General features: G+C 42.5%; 1 protein-coding gene across 1 annotated transcript in view; it reads left to right on the top strand.

The window, feature by feature from the left end:
• The window catches only part of SND1 (staphylococcal nuclease and tudor domain containing 1), a 422,890-nt gene that overhangs the window by 208,703 nt on the left and 197,795 nt on the right, over positions 1-16,392 (top strand). The window contains exon 13 of the mRNA XM_068972577.1: positions 15,048-15,158. Coding sequence (XP_068828678.1) covers positions 15,048-15,158 — 111 coding nt within the window. The remainder of the gene's footprint in view (positions 1-15,047; positions 15,159-16,392) is intronic.

Consider the following 16,392-nt stretch of genomic DNA (forward strand, 5'->3'; position numbering starts at 1 on the left):
TTTTGACTGGATGGGCATTGCCTTTTACTGAAGTTCAGTATAACTGCAATGGAGCTCACGATCTCCCCTTGAAAAGCTGTTTCTTTACTCAAATGATCACATCTTGATTGACGGTGCCACCTTTTACTTAGCCTTTTATGCCACAAATCAAAATGTCATCTTTATCACCTGTCTCCGTACCTGATTGCCTACAGGTATATATCAGGTTCATTTCAGCCTTTCTCTCCTCACTTCCTGGTTGATGCTGTCAGTCTTCCTACCGGCCTTCCTGTTTCTAGTCTGAATCCCTTCTGATCCATTTTGCACACAGCTGTTGTAGTTTGCTTTCTGAAACAAATCTGATCTCCTGCTTAAAGTCTTCATTAATCATCCCACAGCCTTTTGGATTAATAGAAACCCATGAACTGACCCTAGCCTACCTCTCCATGTTTATATTTAATATGCCCTGGCTCTCATCTATTTCTGTAAAAATAATAATAAATAAGAGCAGAACACTATTCTTTTTTGCTATTGTTGCTGTTCAGTCGCCCAGTCATGTCTGATCCTCTGCAACCCCTGGACTGCAGCACACCAGACTTCCCTGTCTGTCTGTCACTGTCTCCCAGAGTTTGCACAAATTCATGTCCATTGAGTCGGTGATGCCATTCTTCTCACATTTTATTATTTTTGGCTGAGCTGTGTCTTCGTTGCTGTGAGCAGGGAATACTCTCTATTTGTAGCACACAGGCTTCTCATTGTGGTAGCTTCTCTTGTTCTGGGACACAGGCTGTAGGCTCCCAGTCTTAGATGCCCCTAGGCTCACGCAGTCCTCCCTGAGCAGGGATCGAACCCACGTGCCCTGCATTGGCAGACAGATTCTTTCTTTTTATTTATTTTTTAATTGAAGGCTGATTGCTTTACAGAATTTTGTTGATTTCTGCCAAGCGTCAACATGAATCAGTCATAGGTATACATATGGCAGGCAGATTCTTAACCATTGCACCACCAGGGAAGTCCCAAAATACATCATTCTTGAAGTTAGTTTGCTCTGTGTACTGGGAACATAATTTCCCTTCACCAGCTCCCACTCGCCCTTTAGGTATTGACTTCTTACTGAAACTTTACCTTTGCGAACCAGGCAGACCAAGACCCCAGTTGAGCATCTGTGTATGTCCTTCCTCAGGACACTATGCTTGCTTAATTTCAAGGTTCACAGCATTTAGAATACTAAGTCACAGATAATTTGGACTTTAATTCCTGGTACATAATACAGGAAGGTGGGAGGGGGACACGGCAGGAGACCATGGAGGTTTTCGTGGACCATTGAAAGTACTTGGAGTTTTGAACAGAGGAGTGCTGGGCGTATCTGAAAACTTTTTAACTTTAAAAGAAAAAAAAAAGTTTGTGAGATTTCTCTCTTTTTAAACATTTATTTATTTTTATTTGGCTGTGCCGGGTCTTAGTTGCGGCATGCAGAATCTTCAGTTGCAGCATGTGGGATCTAGTTGCCAAATCCAGGCCCCCTGCATTGGGAGTGTGGACTCATAGCCACTGGATCACCAGGGAAGCCCCCTTTTTTAAAACTTGATTTTGAAGTAATTATAGATTTAAACATGGGTCCGTCCCAGGTACCCTTTATCCAGTTCCCCGCAGTGGTTATGTCTTACACAATTACCAAACAATAGCACAGACAGGAAGTTTGGCCCTGGGACAGCATGTATGTAGGTCTCTTTTCTCATGTGTGTGGATTCATGTAACCGCCTCCATAGTCTAGACTGACAGCCCTTCAGTTATCACAAAGATCTCCTTTGTGTTACTCCTCCTAAGCCTTTCCCCTCCCATCATCTGTGACAACCACTCATCTTTTTCCATCTCTATCATCTTGAGGTCCTTCTGAGTTGTTCCATGTATCCATAGCTTTTCTAGTCTCTATATATGGAAACTGGAGGCAGGCTAACTAGATGGAAGGACTTGAGACCTGAGTTCTAGTGAAGTTCAGTCACTAAGTGGTATTTAATGTCTTAGTTCTCAGAGTTCCCACCTATAAGATGAGGAAATTGGACTTTTCAGCTCTAAGCTCTGTGATTATAACAAATGATGTCTTTGTGATTTTTTTTTTCCCCTGTCATAATGAGGTCCATTTTCCTTGTTAATACTTACTGTGCCATCATCTATATTCTTTTGTATAGTGTTAAGCACAGAAGGACTATTCAAATATCTCATAGTTGTTTTACTGACATGTTGCTACTACTTATATTTTTCAAGTATTAACTTGATACACCAAAGTAGTAGTAATACTTGGCAAACCATGTAAATATGAAGATTCTTTGATTTTTTCCCCTTTTTTTTCGTAATAAGACACAGAAGTAAACTTCTAGCTCTCTAATCTTGTGAACCTCAGAGATACAAGAAATGTAATAAATTGCCACTAAATGTCAAGTCTACTCTTGAATCATTTCTTTGAACACATTTCTACTAATGAAGTTGGTCGGTTTCTTGCTGTTGATAAAATTTCTTAGCCAAAGCAGAAGGTCCTAGACAGTACAGAATCTGCTGAACTTTAGTTTTGCTGGTAGAAAATAAACTACGTATTTCATATTTGCTCCTCACTCCCTACTCTTTTTTATACTCTAGAACATTTAGGTAATACATTGTATCTTAAAGAGGTGATCAGCCTTGAAGAATCCTCTTAAGTTTGCCCAGCAGCCTAGACAAACCATTTGCCCCTATGTGTGCAGAGAGAGTGTAGGGTACTTACAATCCTTAGGGCAGGGATTGGAAAAAATTGTGCTTGCTTGTTGCCACAGTGCCTGATCACACTGTGCCTATGGCCACAACCAGAAATTGTGCCTGTGCCACAAACACAACCAGAACTGTGTTTAAACCCTATATGTGCCATGTGCTAAGTCACTTCAGTTGTGTCCAACTCTGCGACCCTATGGACTATGGCCCACCAGGATCCTCTGTCCATGGGGTTCTGCAGGCAAGAATACTGAAATGGGTTGCCATTTTCTTCCTCCAGGGGATCTTCCCAACCCAGGAATCAAACCCTAATCTCATGTCTCCTGTGTTGGCAAGCAGGTTCTGTTTAATACTTACTGAAATGATACATAATCTAGTTGGCCTTGAATATTATCAGTTATTGCTGTATAAAGCTATGTAAGACTATTGATAAGTAAAACCTAGCTCCCTTTAAAAATGACATTAGAATGTCTCTGAGCTGAAGCATATTTCATACAGCATTTAGATCTACATTCTCATTTTATAGATATGAAAACTGGTGCAGGCTTAGCTCCTTTACAAGAGTTTAAATGGCCAGAGAGCTGGGTAGGAACCCAGGTCCTCTGGCTTGAATCACAGCTCTGTGCCATGGGTTCTTTATGAAATGAGCTCATAATTGCTCTCTTTGGAGGGAGGAAGTGGGAAACATTAAGTGGCTTTCACTATTGAAAATAAATATAAATGCTGTGTGTAATGTCTCTTTGTTGATGAGGGAGAATTGGATAAACATTCATTCTTAACATTTTTGTTTTACGATATTCATCTTTTCCTGTGTTATTCAGTCTCTTCACTCACTTTCATAACTTAGATGAGGATTTTTTTTTCCTTATTAAAGTGTTGATGTGAGATGTGATAATTAGATACTCCTTTTTAAAATTAACTGTGCCCCACTGAGTGTCTCTTTTAGAAAGTTGGTTTCCTCTTTGTAAATTTTGGAGTGCAAACAATACGCTAAGATCAAACATGTTTGGGTACCTAATGATGCGAAATTCTTTTAACTGCTAAGCAGTTTAGTGCCTCTCTGGTCTGTTTTTTCCATTACAAAAATGAATTATTTCATTTTTGTTTAGGAACTTAAAAGTAGAAGATTTACTAATGATAGGCCCATTTCAGATTTACGTTGTTCATTCATTCTTACCATCACCTCTAATCCATGTATCTGAATATAGTAGTGTCCTTGTGAAAACATAGATATATATTTTCTTAACTTTTAGAAATTTACCTTTCATATATTTTGCACTTTAATTCACAGATATTCCTAAACTGGTTTTTATTCTTCACTTGGAAGGGGGGGATGTAATTGCCTCTTAACATCTACTTTTTAACGGCTCTCAAATACGTAAAGACCGTATTTTGCAGTGCAGTGTGGGATGACTCCAGTCAGCTTGTGTAGCAGGAGCTCTCCTAGATCAATGAGTTGATTCAGGAGTCAGGACGATGGTAGTGGAAAGGGTCATTTTTCCACCATCACTGAGGGAGAGAAGGCTCGGGAGGTTTTCACCTCACACCACTCATTTGTACAATGTTAATTTCTCAAAGGAGAGAGGAGCAAAGAAAAGGGATGAAGAAAACATGCTTATGCCTACAGCCAGCGTTTATACATTGTGTGTTGGAACATAGAGAAAGAAAAAAGTCCTCTGAATCCCCAAAAGGCAAGCGAATTATTATAATGAAATGTTTAATGTATATTTTAGCTAGGATTATTAGTATTAGAGTGGTCAAATTTATAATATGTGGATGGATTATTTTTAACGTGCTGATAACTTTTTAATGCATGTCTTGGATAATTCGTGTGCACAGTATATTTACTCCTATTTTATAGAACTGTAAAAGGACAGCAGCATAGTAAAGGGATGTAGGCTGAGAATCGGAAGGCTCTCAGATGCCCACTGAGATGGTGTCACTCTGTTTCTTTAGACATCTCATTTCACAGTTTTCAGGGTTTCTCTCTGGGTCTGTCTTCATCTATATATGGAGGTTTGCAGATTAGTTTATCTCTATGGACTCTTTTTGCTCAAATTCTATGACTCAGTCAGTTATTACTTTTGTTTTCATCCAACCGCCCACAGGACCCCTGGGAACACTGAGAATGCAATCAGTCAGCTAGCCAATAAATATTTATTGAGTGCCTACTAAGTGTTTGGCTCTTTTTTGGACCAATAGGGAATATGATCTGGTTGGGAAGACAAGATATGAACACAAAGCAAGATAATAATCTGCAGCAGTAAAAGATAAGTGCCAAATGAATGGCCCAGCCAAAGGAATTGAGATGAGGGACTGCAGCGCTTGACTGCTTGGATTAAAGCAGAAGATTGGAAGACTTTATAGAATAAGGTTAGAGAGGTATATGCGAGCTTTGTTGTAGAATGCTTCTTTACCTGCAGTTTGTAGCAATGTAGTCAAAAAGAGAACTGGATTTAAAATTTTTAAAAATCTAGCTTCTAGTTTTGATTGCCACTTACTAATATACTAACAGGATTACCTGTAGCAAGCCTGAAACTGATTACTTTTTTTTTTTAAGAAATACATACTTACCACCTATCTCTTGCTATGGAAAGATTAGGTTGTGTGCCAAGTCACTCAATTATGTCTGACTCTTCGCAAATCTATGGACTTCAGCCTTCCAGGCTTCTCCGTCCATGGGATTCTTCAGGCAAGAATACTGGAATGGGTTGCTGTTTCCTCCTCCAGGGAGGTCTTCTGACCCATGTCTCCTGCATTGGCAGGCCAATACTTTACCACTGAGCCACCTGGGAAGCCCATACGATTAGGGCTTAATTCGGGATTAATGTGTGTTTAAAAGCGTGGCCTGTAGCAGATACCCAGTAGATGGTCATTAAATCTGAAATCATTCTTGGAAAAGTTCAAACAAGTTTTTTGTGGTTGTGGTAGATTGGAGCATGAAGATTAAGAGGATTCAATTGAAAGTGATCAGGATTGGAAAACTTTGCAAGGAGACCAGATTTGGGAGTGGGTGAGGGAGGTGGACGTGGACAGGTAAGTTAGAAAGAGCAGGATAGAAAACAGTCATGGGAGAAACACTGGAGACTTGAGTTCAAAGTTTGGACAACTAATTTTATCTGGGAATGAATACAGATGTCAGCTTTAGGTGACTGGGAATCTAATGGTCCCACAATTAGAGATGTTAGGGAAATGAGCTGATTTAGTAGATTTGAGAAAAGCTTAATCTGGGAAGTGAGTTTTATTTTTGAAATGCTGAGTTTTACATGGTGATGAGTCATGCAAATTCACATGTCCTGCAAATAGTTTGAAATGTAAATGTATGGCATATTTAGCAATGAGTGGACCAGTTTGGATATGAAATGCATATTTGTTAGACAGTTTGCTTATTTCAAGCTAGATCCTTGATTTAATTGATTATCTTAGTTGTCTTTGTGGGATCTAATTGTCTCCTGGGAAGGAAACTTGGTTGTCCAGTAGAGGAAGTGTCACTTTGGGTATGTACCCCATGTTCTGTCCTGCAGGAGAAGGGAGATTCAGCTTAATCCATGAAGCTTCTATGAAACAGACATTATTATTATGAGAGGTGGAGACTGGGGTAATATTTGAAGGTGGCATTATTTCATTGCTTCTTACACTTAATATGCCTCTCGTACCTCAACCAAGGTTCGTCACTGGACTAATAACCTCCTCTGATATTTTGCTGACTTGAAAGTACAGCAGTACTCAGAGAAGAGCTGGCATAATAGAGTATAATACCACAGTTTTTCTTGTCTTATAAAGCCATAACCAGGATATTGCTGAATAAATGGAGCTATCATATAAGAGGTGGCAATAAGATTACAGTACTGCAGAAATCCTGGGGGCAGAATAAAATTGTCTATTTAGTAAGCATAACCATTGGATGTTATGCCTTTTCCCTTTCCTTTTTAAAATTGTTTTGACCCATATTTCCAGCACTGTTCTCTCCCCTAGCCAGAGTTAAGAAGTGAATTAGGTGTTTAATTCTCCTGCTTCCAGGTAGGGTTCTGTCTTCTTTCCTGTCCATTGGTGTTTCAGGAGATGAGGTTAGGTGAGCCCTCATGCAGGGCTCGAGTGGGAATAAGGTAATGAGGACGTTAGGGCTCAGGCACATAGTGGAGAAGAAAAATGGCTGTTCTTGGAAGGCTGAATGAGAAGTCACATCTTCATCACCCACATTTTTACACCCTAGTCCCTAGATATCTTTGCTTTTCTTCCTTTTCTTCCCAAACTGAAGAGCGCTCTTGGTGTGCAGTGGGTCGTGGCCCCTGATGCTGCTTAGGCTTTTGCCCATGTCCAGGGGTAAGCCTACTATTGACACTGAGGGTTGGATGGATGTCTGTGTTGAGGATTCAAGGATTTATTTGTCTTGAATACTGTCTTTATTTATTGTGAAGCAGTCGTTTTTTCATGGAATGATTCCCTTTCCCCTTTCTCTTTCATCTCCACTCTTCCCTCCCTTCTTCCTTTCATTTCTTTGTTTCTGCAAATCTTGTTTGTAGATCTCCTTGGATTTCATTTTAATCATGCATCCTTCTGGATTCTTCCAGCTGGGCTAAATCCGTATCAGTCTTCATTGTTTTCTTTCCACATCACCTTCCCTACAAAGGAAGAATGATTAGGATTTATGAAAGTACAAAAATAGAGTCCTTGATCCTCAGAAGTCTTGATTTTTGTATCTCCAGTCCAATCTCTAGAAAATGCTCTCATTGGTAGAACAGTTCTGTTTAGAACCTGTATATATTTGGAATTAATTCTCATTAAATACAAACTACTTATTGAGGGTGTTTTGTTTGAAAGGGTCCTTTTTTATATTAGTGTATAGCCAATAATTGGAGAAGGAAATGGCAACTGACTCCAGTATTCTTGCTTGAGAAATCCCATGGACAGAGGAGCCTGGCAGGCTACAGTCCCTGAGGCACAAAGAGTCAGACATGACTTAGTGACAAAAAGTCAGACATGACTTAGTGACTAAACAGCCATAGCCAATAATGTTGTCATAGCTTCAGGTGGAGAGCAAAGGGTCTCAGGCATACATATGTTACGTGTACAGATAATGCATGTATCCATTTCCCCCCAAACTCCCCTCCCATCCAGGCTGCATTGAGCAGAGTTCCCAGTGCTGTATCGCAGGTCCTTGTTGGTTATCCATTTTAAATATAGCAGTGTGGACATGTGAATCCCAGACTCCCTAACTCCCCCTTTTCCCCATCCTTTTTTTGTTTGATTAGCTTCTAAAGCTACTCAGATCAGTCCATTCTATACCTCCCTGCTCTTGAGTCCAGCTTCCTGAGGTCCTGCTGCTTTGTGGATCATGCCATGTTTCATGTTCATAACCACAGCTGGGCTGGTGGGTTGACAAAAGCAGTCACCTTTGGCTCTGTGTCTGGAGTGAATACATCCTGCCCTGAGACACTCGGTACCTAATGCCATGCTTGATAATAACTTTTTCCTCCTTCATTTCACTGTAGTTTCTAAAGCTGCTTCCTTTTTGTTTTTGATCTATGTTACGAGTTATGGGAAAGTCCCTAGCCATCATTCAGACCCTCTGGTGACTATCCCGGTGACAGGACTTGTTAAACAGAAAAGGGAACCATTAAGAGTAAAAAGATCCAAAAAATCTATTTTAGTTACTTTTAGAATTGCATTAGTTCAAGGGTTGAGTGAAAAAATAGGGAAGATGGTGGGGGAGAGATTTGGGGCACATACAAAGGAGGTGTGCCACCTCAGATGTTTCTAATTACCGATGCTTCTAAAACAGTCTCCTGTCTACATGCGCTGCTTGGTCATGCGGGAAGTGCCTCCTGGATATATTTTAGGGGAAAAAAAAAATCGGAGTGTCATTGTCTCAGATTCTTAGGAACTCAATCTGAAATCAGAGGATAAAAGACAGTTTAGACGCTAGATGGGACAGGCATAGCACAACCCCTTGTAGACAGTGTTGTACTGGCCTCCCCCTTGTAGACAGTGCTGTACTGGCTTACGGCAGCTCCTTGTTGCTCTGTTGGGCTTTTTCCTAGTTTGAGGCCTGGGGGAGAAACCACAGTCAGTAAAGATCCTTATTCATGGCCCATTGTCTGTAGATCCCTCTCACCCAGAATTTCACTCTCAACCTTTACAGTCTTATTTTGCGAGTCTATAAAAGTCAAGTCTGTCTCAAGCCTGAAATTCTGGTGTGCATATTAGAGGTCTGAGTATGAACTCATGGAAAAGGTTGGAGGGGAGCCTGACCTTGGGGCCTGTTGGCCATTAATCATCCCCCCCACCCCCACCGTCTTCACCCTTTTAGACTGAAAAGCCCATGTTTTATGGGTATATGAGCCAAGGTGGCCCTCATACTCTGAAGAAAAGCACTCTGTCCAGTGCTTGCTTCCTGCCTCATTACCCAGTCTTAGGGTGATCTCTCCCTCCTTCCTGGTCTCTAACCTATTTGCAAAGAAAGACATTAGCTGCCCCTTGCACTCCATAGGTTCCCTGTGGTTCAGCCCCACAGCGCTGAGGTATGAGATGAGCCATCTGATATATTAGAAATAAACTGGGGAGCCCTGTCAGCCAGGACGCTTCATCTCAGAGCTTGTGAGGGAGCGCATCCTTGTGGTGAAGCTCCAGCCAGTGTGGAAGGAAGTGGAGTCAGTTTCCCAGCTTAAGATACTGGCGCTTTTATGGGTCGCGGGTGACAAAGGCCCTGTCTATATGCCTCATGCCTTGTTGGATCATATTCTCACAATATATAGCCATGGGGTACATTGTACGCTCAGTTTATGAAATTCGACCCATGGGACCTTGAAGTTATTGTAGAAAAATCATATGGGGAGTGCATGCATGTGTGTGGGTGGAAGCACACACGTGAGATGGTGCCTCTCCTAGAGGCGATGTGACTGTTATACATGAATTGAGCTGTGGTCTTTCAACCGTTTCCTTTAGCCTTGACTCCATAATAGAGTGAAAGCATTTCTTTATGGGCTTACTTTATTCTGAATATGTGTCCACGTGTTCATTTGCCTCAAGGAAATATTCTGCTTTTTAATCTCCATGGACACCTCAGTGACTGATAAAATGTTGATGGTTTTTAAGTGGAAAATGTTAAGCTCAAATAGCTAGATAGAGATCTATGAGCCAGAGCCATTGAGAATTATCTGTTATCCTTACTCAGATGGAGAATGAAGTGTGTTTGTATGTGTGTGTGTAATGGTATTATGCCTTATGTGCACTCTTGAAATTTACTTATCTGTTTACCCTGGCTTCTCTTTTGACAAGTAGCATATACCCTTGAAATTAGCTGTACCATGTGCTGTGCTTAGTCGTTTAGTCGTGTCTGACTCTTTGCAACCCCATGGACTGTAGCCCGCCAGGCTCCTCTGTCCGTGGCAACTAGGACCAAATCGTGGAAGTCAAAGAAGGTGTAAGTGAGACGCTGTATGTGTATGCAGAGAAGATTATTCATGTAAGTAAAAGTATTAAGGATAGTGGAAGGCAGGCTTCTCACAGTCAGAAGGGATGTACAGATAAGGAAAAGAAGAGAACTGCATGTGCCCTGAAGCGTTGGATGGGGTTGTAATACCTTTGTGAACTCATGGTGTGCTAAAAAGGTGATGCCTAGACAGAATGAAATAGACAAGAGGTTAACTGGGGGAAACAGAGAAAATGGGAAGGGAGCTGGCAGAGGCTGTGAATGCTTAGCCTCTGTGGAAAAGGGAAGGATAGAAGGTTGAACTGGAAACATCTAATCGGGCTGGGCAGTCCTGGGAGTTCCAGCGAAGGTGAGGGGGCGTGCTCAAAGCCGCAGCTCCCTTTCAGAGCACGGCCAGGTCTCTGAGCAGCAGGCCGGTTGTAGTGTTTCCACTGCACTCACTCATTGGCTGGAAGCAGCTGGGGGGAAGTGTAGCTTTGGCGGAAACAGCGATGGGTTTCAGAGCACAGCAGCTGGGGCTGTCAGTCAGTTATGCTTCCTGCAGTCAGAGATCCGAGAGGCACGTTTTCATGACTGCCACACATGGTTTTCAATGCTTATAGATACAGAAATAAGTGTATGGAGATAAAAATGTAAATGTGGACTGTTTGGATAAATGGCTGATTTCAGAGCTGCAGAAAACCGTGGAAGATGAGCCTGGAACACACTGTGGCCTGAAAGCAAGGAAGTGCTCAAAGGATGACAGGACACAGGAGCCAGCTTGACCCGGCTCCCACTGGCCAAATTGGGAATAATTTCAGCATCAGAAAAAATAACAATTGTAATGGATTATATGGCTCTTTAGATAAAATATTTTGTGACCATAAACCTCTACAAATCAGTAAATGAATAACTTGGGAGTTTAAAAGCTACATAGTTTTTCAATACCTGTTATAAAGAGGAAGAGAGTAACTTCATAGTGGAGAAGCCTGGTAGACACTGCCTGAATCAAGTGATCAAAATTAACATTATCAGTAAATTACACGTCATTTCAAAGGAGGCCACAGGAACAACATGGCATCACTTCTGTGATATTCCTGCCAAAGATTCATAACTTGCCGCTGATCACAGAGACATCAGACAGTCCAAAATTACTGGCCTGTACTTGTGAGAAGTTTCAGGACTGTGGTAGACTAAGAAAGATTGAACTTCTCCAGACTGAGGACACAGGATAACAAAATGCAAAACCTGATTCTGCTCTAGATCCGCTTTCCCCTAAGTTCTCTATTGGAACAGTTGACAAAATTTGAGTAGGGTTGTATGTTAGATGGCAATAATGTGTCCACATCGATATCTTGGTTCAAGTCATTATTTACTGACTAAGTCGAAAAATATCCTGATTTGTCAGAAATATACATTAACGGTTTGGGGGATGATGGTGTAAACAGGTCATTTGCTCTCAAATGAATGAGAGATTGGCATGTTCTTTGTTATTGTATGTACAGTTTTTCTGTAAGATTGTTTTAAAATGATCCCCTCCTTCCCCTACTTTTAAGTAATCTAGTTAATTTTAGTCAGTTATCTGACCTTCTCTGTATATATTATTGCTTCCAATCTTAGGTTTGGGGTGTAGGGATTGGGGAAGGCAGGCAAAAGTGTGATCAAGTAATTATTGTGAGTGAAATCTACATTTCAAAAATCCTATGCTCATATATGGGCACAGCATACCTTTTCCAGATTGGCAGAATACAGTACCCCATGGTTTCAAAAGTATCTTATAATGAGAAAGTAGATGCTTTTTACAACCTGCTTGCTGTGGAAACGAGTGGGCAGGGAGGATGTAGGTACATGGAGATCTTTTGAGAAAGCTCAAGTGACCCATGTTGCTTCTGTTTTTCTCAGGAACATCTGATCCTGCATGGTGGAAACAGTTCACTTCCCATATAACCTAAAATTCTCCTTGAGCTTGGCGAAGCATTTCAAGTCCAGCACTTACTCTCTTTCTGTTTCCAGCTGATACAGAGAGAGATGATTTCCTGTTAGACTTTCAAGACTGTTAGGTCCCTTTTTGTATGCTGATTGTGAATTACCCATTCGAGCCAGACATGTGTAATTGGAGTAGAATGACTGATACACGCAAGAAAGCAGAATTTATAAATTTGTCTAAAGCAGCATAATGTCATGGCACATAATTTAATGTTCTCTTTCCTTACTGGGCACCTAATCAGTACACCAGTGTCGAGTTCTGAGGCATCTTTGGCCAGAGGGAAATCTCCTGACCTTTCATTAGTGGCCCAAAGAAATGAATGAGAGAGTCAAGTACACGGATCTCAGCTAATTCCATTTTATTTGTCTCCCTTTCATTCTCTTTAAATACAAGTCTTAGATAATGGGGAGGAGAATGACAAAAGCTGGGAAGGCATGTTGAAAGCTTTTGTTCTTAATTCTATGCTGGGCAAGCTTAGCTAATAAACGCTTAGGATAAGAATGTTCCAGCAATGTATTTCTTATACTTGGCTACAGAGCAAGAAAGACATAGCCCTTGCCCTCTTCGACCTTATCAGTTTGAGTTGGAAGATGGGTGATGAATTAATTGTAATATGGTGTGATTTCACAGGGGAACACATACCAAGATGAAAATGCACGCGGTGTGATTCTCACACACCTGGCTCATGGGCGGGGCCCTGTAGTCATATCTGTCATTGTTTCCTGTGTTTTTACCTTCCGTGCCTCTGAGCACTAACATTGCAGCCGTTCTCCAGGAAAAGTCTGTGTTTAGGGAAAAGAAGCTAAGAAAATATGATTGCACTGAAGCTTTGGAGAGAAGGGACTGGAGGTGATGGGCAGGTCATGGAGTTTAGAATCTGAGGCCCTAACTGGTTTGCAGATATTTGCTGGCAGGATCCAGAGGGTGAGAAGCCCGCAGGAGAGAAAAGGGTTGTGTCCTTGGTTCTGCTGGACACGCAGGAACTCAGTTCAATACTGTGAATTGATTGGAGCAGCATTAGCCAGGATGGATCATTAAACATTTGCACTGTTTTGCTTTGTATTCTCCAGCTTTTCATATAGAAGCTTATTTGTGTGGATTTTTCCCTCGCCTGCTCTGTCATTCCAGCTTTCCGTTCCAGACCCCACATATCGACTGTAAAATGTCAATACTTTGTTATTCCAAACGCAGTACCAAACATGTCTTTGTTTTTCTGGCATTTCCGATCACTAAGCCCTCACAACCTGTTGCAGGTGGGCGTGTCCCAGCCGTCCCTCTGGCCTCTTGGTGGGCAGAGCCTCTCTCCTGCTCTCTTGGGTCTTGAGTGAGACCCTTAGTTAAATTCTCCCCATCTACAGCTGCTAACTTGGGGCTGCTGGCATTCTCCACCCTGCCAAACCCAGCTCGGTGATGACAGCGTTTGCCAGCACGCTTATGTGGTGACTCAGGAGACAGGGTGGCCAGCAAAGCAGCCTCTTTGTGGGAGTGGATTTTGAGAAGTGCTAATTCCGTGGCAGTTTGGAGATATTAATATCGTGCTGGCAGTAGATAAACAGGCAGCAGAGGGGCACATAATGAGAAGAGAATCAGCCACAGCATCTTTGCCTTCTTTACCTCCCTGCACATATTCCCCCCTCTCTTTTTCTTTTTTCTTTTTTTCTTTTAAAGTAAATCCCTGGGCCTCGATGAAGAGAACCCTTAAGTGGCTTGAGCATGCCCGTAGACTGTTTAGCCCAGCTCACGGCATCCCCATAGGCTGGGAGTCGGAGAGCAGCAGAGTGCTAAGAGTTAACTGCCTTCCCCAGCAACACTAAATCATAGCATATGGTACAGTAGCCTATTCCTTACCATCCCTCCTCCCTAAAGGGCAGCTCACCAGATGGTCTGAGTGGGTCCTCTGGTGTACTTATGACAGACACAAAGAAAGACGTAACCGCCGCTCTCCCCCAGTGATACCGTGCCTCTTGTCTTGCAGTTACTTGCTACAGGTAACTTTTGAAAATCCGTTTCTGCAGTTTCACTTTTGCCCATCGAAGTCCCCTTTTCCGGTTGAGGAGGAACTAGGCGAAAACGCTTCATTAGCTGTCCGAGCATCATTTCCAGTGTACTCTTCTGAGTAGATGAAAGTCGCTTACAGTGGCCCCGCTATCTTATTCTAGTGAAGAGACTGTGCAGCACGTTGAAGTTTTTTTTTTTCTTAAAGCAGGGTTCTAATCTGAATATTCTGTGGTCCTAAAAGGACTGTAGGGAGTATTGCTTCAAAACTGGTCATCTGAGATTTTCTACTTTTTTACTTTGTTCCCTCGCTCATGCCGTTTTTAATGAAGATGTTTCATCCTACCCCAGCACCACCCCTCTGCCACCCCACAATTCTCTTAACCTCACCTCACCCAGGCCTGCTTGGAGTCAGCGGAGAGTCAGTGTCCAGGGTTCTAATGAGAAAAGACACACTCTTGAGTGTTCCATGAAACCAGCGTTTCTAAGTTTGCCAAACTGGAGCACAGTATTTTCTAGTTCCAGTATAGGCTAGAAAAGAGATTTGGGGAAATTTAGGTCATGCTTTTATGTGCTTTGTTTTTCATCTGTGTGCCTGGTATTTTAGAGCAGACTTTTCTTGAGGGTAGTGACTTGTTTATACCATTCTGTAAATAGCCCTGCCTAATGTGGGCTTTTTACAGATATTTTCTGCCAGGTTTTATGTACGGATTGATATAGCAGCTGACTGTACTAACCAGAAAAAAAATGCTGAGCCAGGGGACTTGGTTATTCCCCTTTTTGTTTGGATTTCTAGCTTAGCAACTCATTGGTCTTGAGCTCCCTCCCTCTGCCGGGATGCCTTAAGACCTCCAGGTGCTAACTGTCGTTATTGCTGTTGACTGAGCCCCATATGCACCTTGAGTGCTCACTGACCTATCTTTTCTGTTTCAGAAACATTGCCGAGGCCCTTGTCAGCAAAGGTCTAGCCACGGTGATCAGATACCGGCAGGATGACGATCAGCGGTCCTCTCACTATGATGAACTGCTCGCCGCCGAGGCCAGGTGAGATGCCTAATTATTAAAGTGAATGCCTTGGGTCCCCCAGCTCCACTTTATTCTTTCCCGCTCCCCTGCCTGCCCCTGAGCAGAATGTGATGGGAAGCAACATTCTGAGAAAGCCCATATTCTTTTATGATTGTAGCTTTTCCTCTTCAAGATAAAAGGGGCCTCACTTCGTACTTGCAATCTAACCCAGGTTAAGCACGCTGGGGCCTCTGTTTTTTAAAATTTGCAAAATTTAGGCATATATTAGACGTGATCTTCCCAGAAGATGTTGTAAAATGAACAGATGAGTAAATACTATGTGGAATATTTTTATCTCCACCATCCTTTCCTTCCCAGGAACAAACTGTGGAGCCCGGCTTACTGTGCAGGACGTTTGCCTCGGGTTCATCCCTACAGGGGCCTCTGCTCCCCAGCCCCTCCCACTTACCACCTCTAGACCTTTCATCATGTACAAAGGAAATGAAAACATTTATTAGGGAATGCGTTTGGGTGTCACACTTCTGACAGCTGGCAGGAGAGCATTTGTGAGAAGCCCCGTGACATTTTCCTTTTGTCCTCCATCCCTGTGGCTGATTGCCCCAAGGACACGCATGCTGCTCAGCAGTATTTCTTAGCAGGGACCTTTCTCAGGGCTCTTTCTCATGGGGCCTTCTGTCACCAGACGGGACTGGGAGCAGAATAATTCCTCTAGCCTTCCCTGGAAACAGCAAGAGCACAGTGACCATTGCTGGATCCCTGCTCTGATCCAGAGCTCAGCAGACTGCTGCACTCTACCAAGATATACCCATTGTTTCAGAGCGGCTTCAGATACTTGTCTCATGCAGACAGTTTGCTGTGACCTAGGGGTTTGTCCAGAAGTTTGTTAGTTGCCAGCCTGTGCTCCACAGTTCATGGAGGAATGAGTTTGAGCCCGTGTTATCTGTGACTCAGATTTCGTCCCTGACATCACTTCTCTTGCTCTTTGGCCCAGAACATTGACCTGATAGGAGACAGTTACCTCTCAACACCATGTCACATCCTGATGGATAGGGCATCTGTAGGATGTCACACGACGTCAGCCAAGAGAACAGCCTGTCGCATTGCTATGGCTTTTTGGATTCTTTTCTTGTGGGATTTTCCCTGGAGGACCTGCCTAAGACTTCATTCTTAAGCACAAAGTTCGGTGTCTTTGGTTGTTGAATGTCTAGTGTAAAATAATACCACATGGATTTCCCTGGTGGTCCAGTAGCTG

This window comes from Capricornis sumatraensis, chromosome 5, assembly GCF_032405125.1.
Source record: "Capricornis sumatraensis isolate serow.1 chromosome 5, serow.2, whole genome shotgun sequence".
Lineage (NCBI taxonomy): Eukaryota > Metazoa > Chordata > Mammalia > Artiodactyla > Bovidae > Capricornis > Capricornis sumatraensis.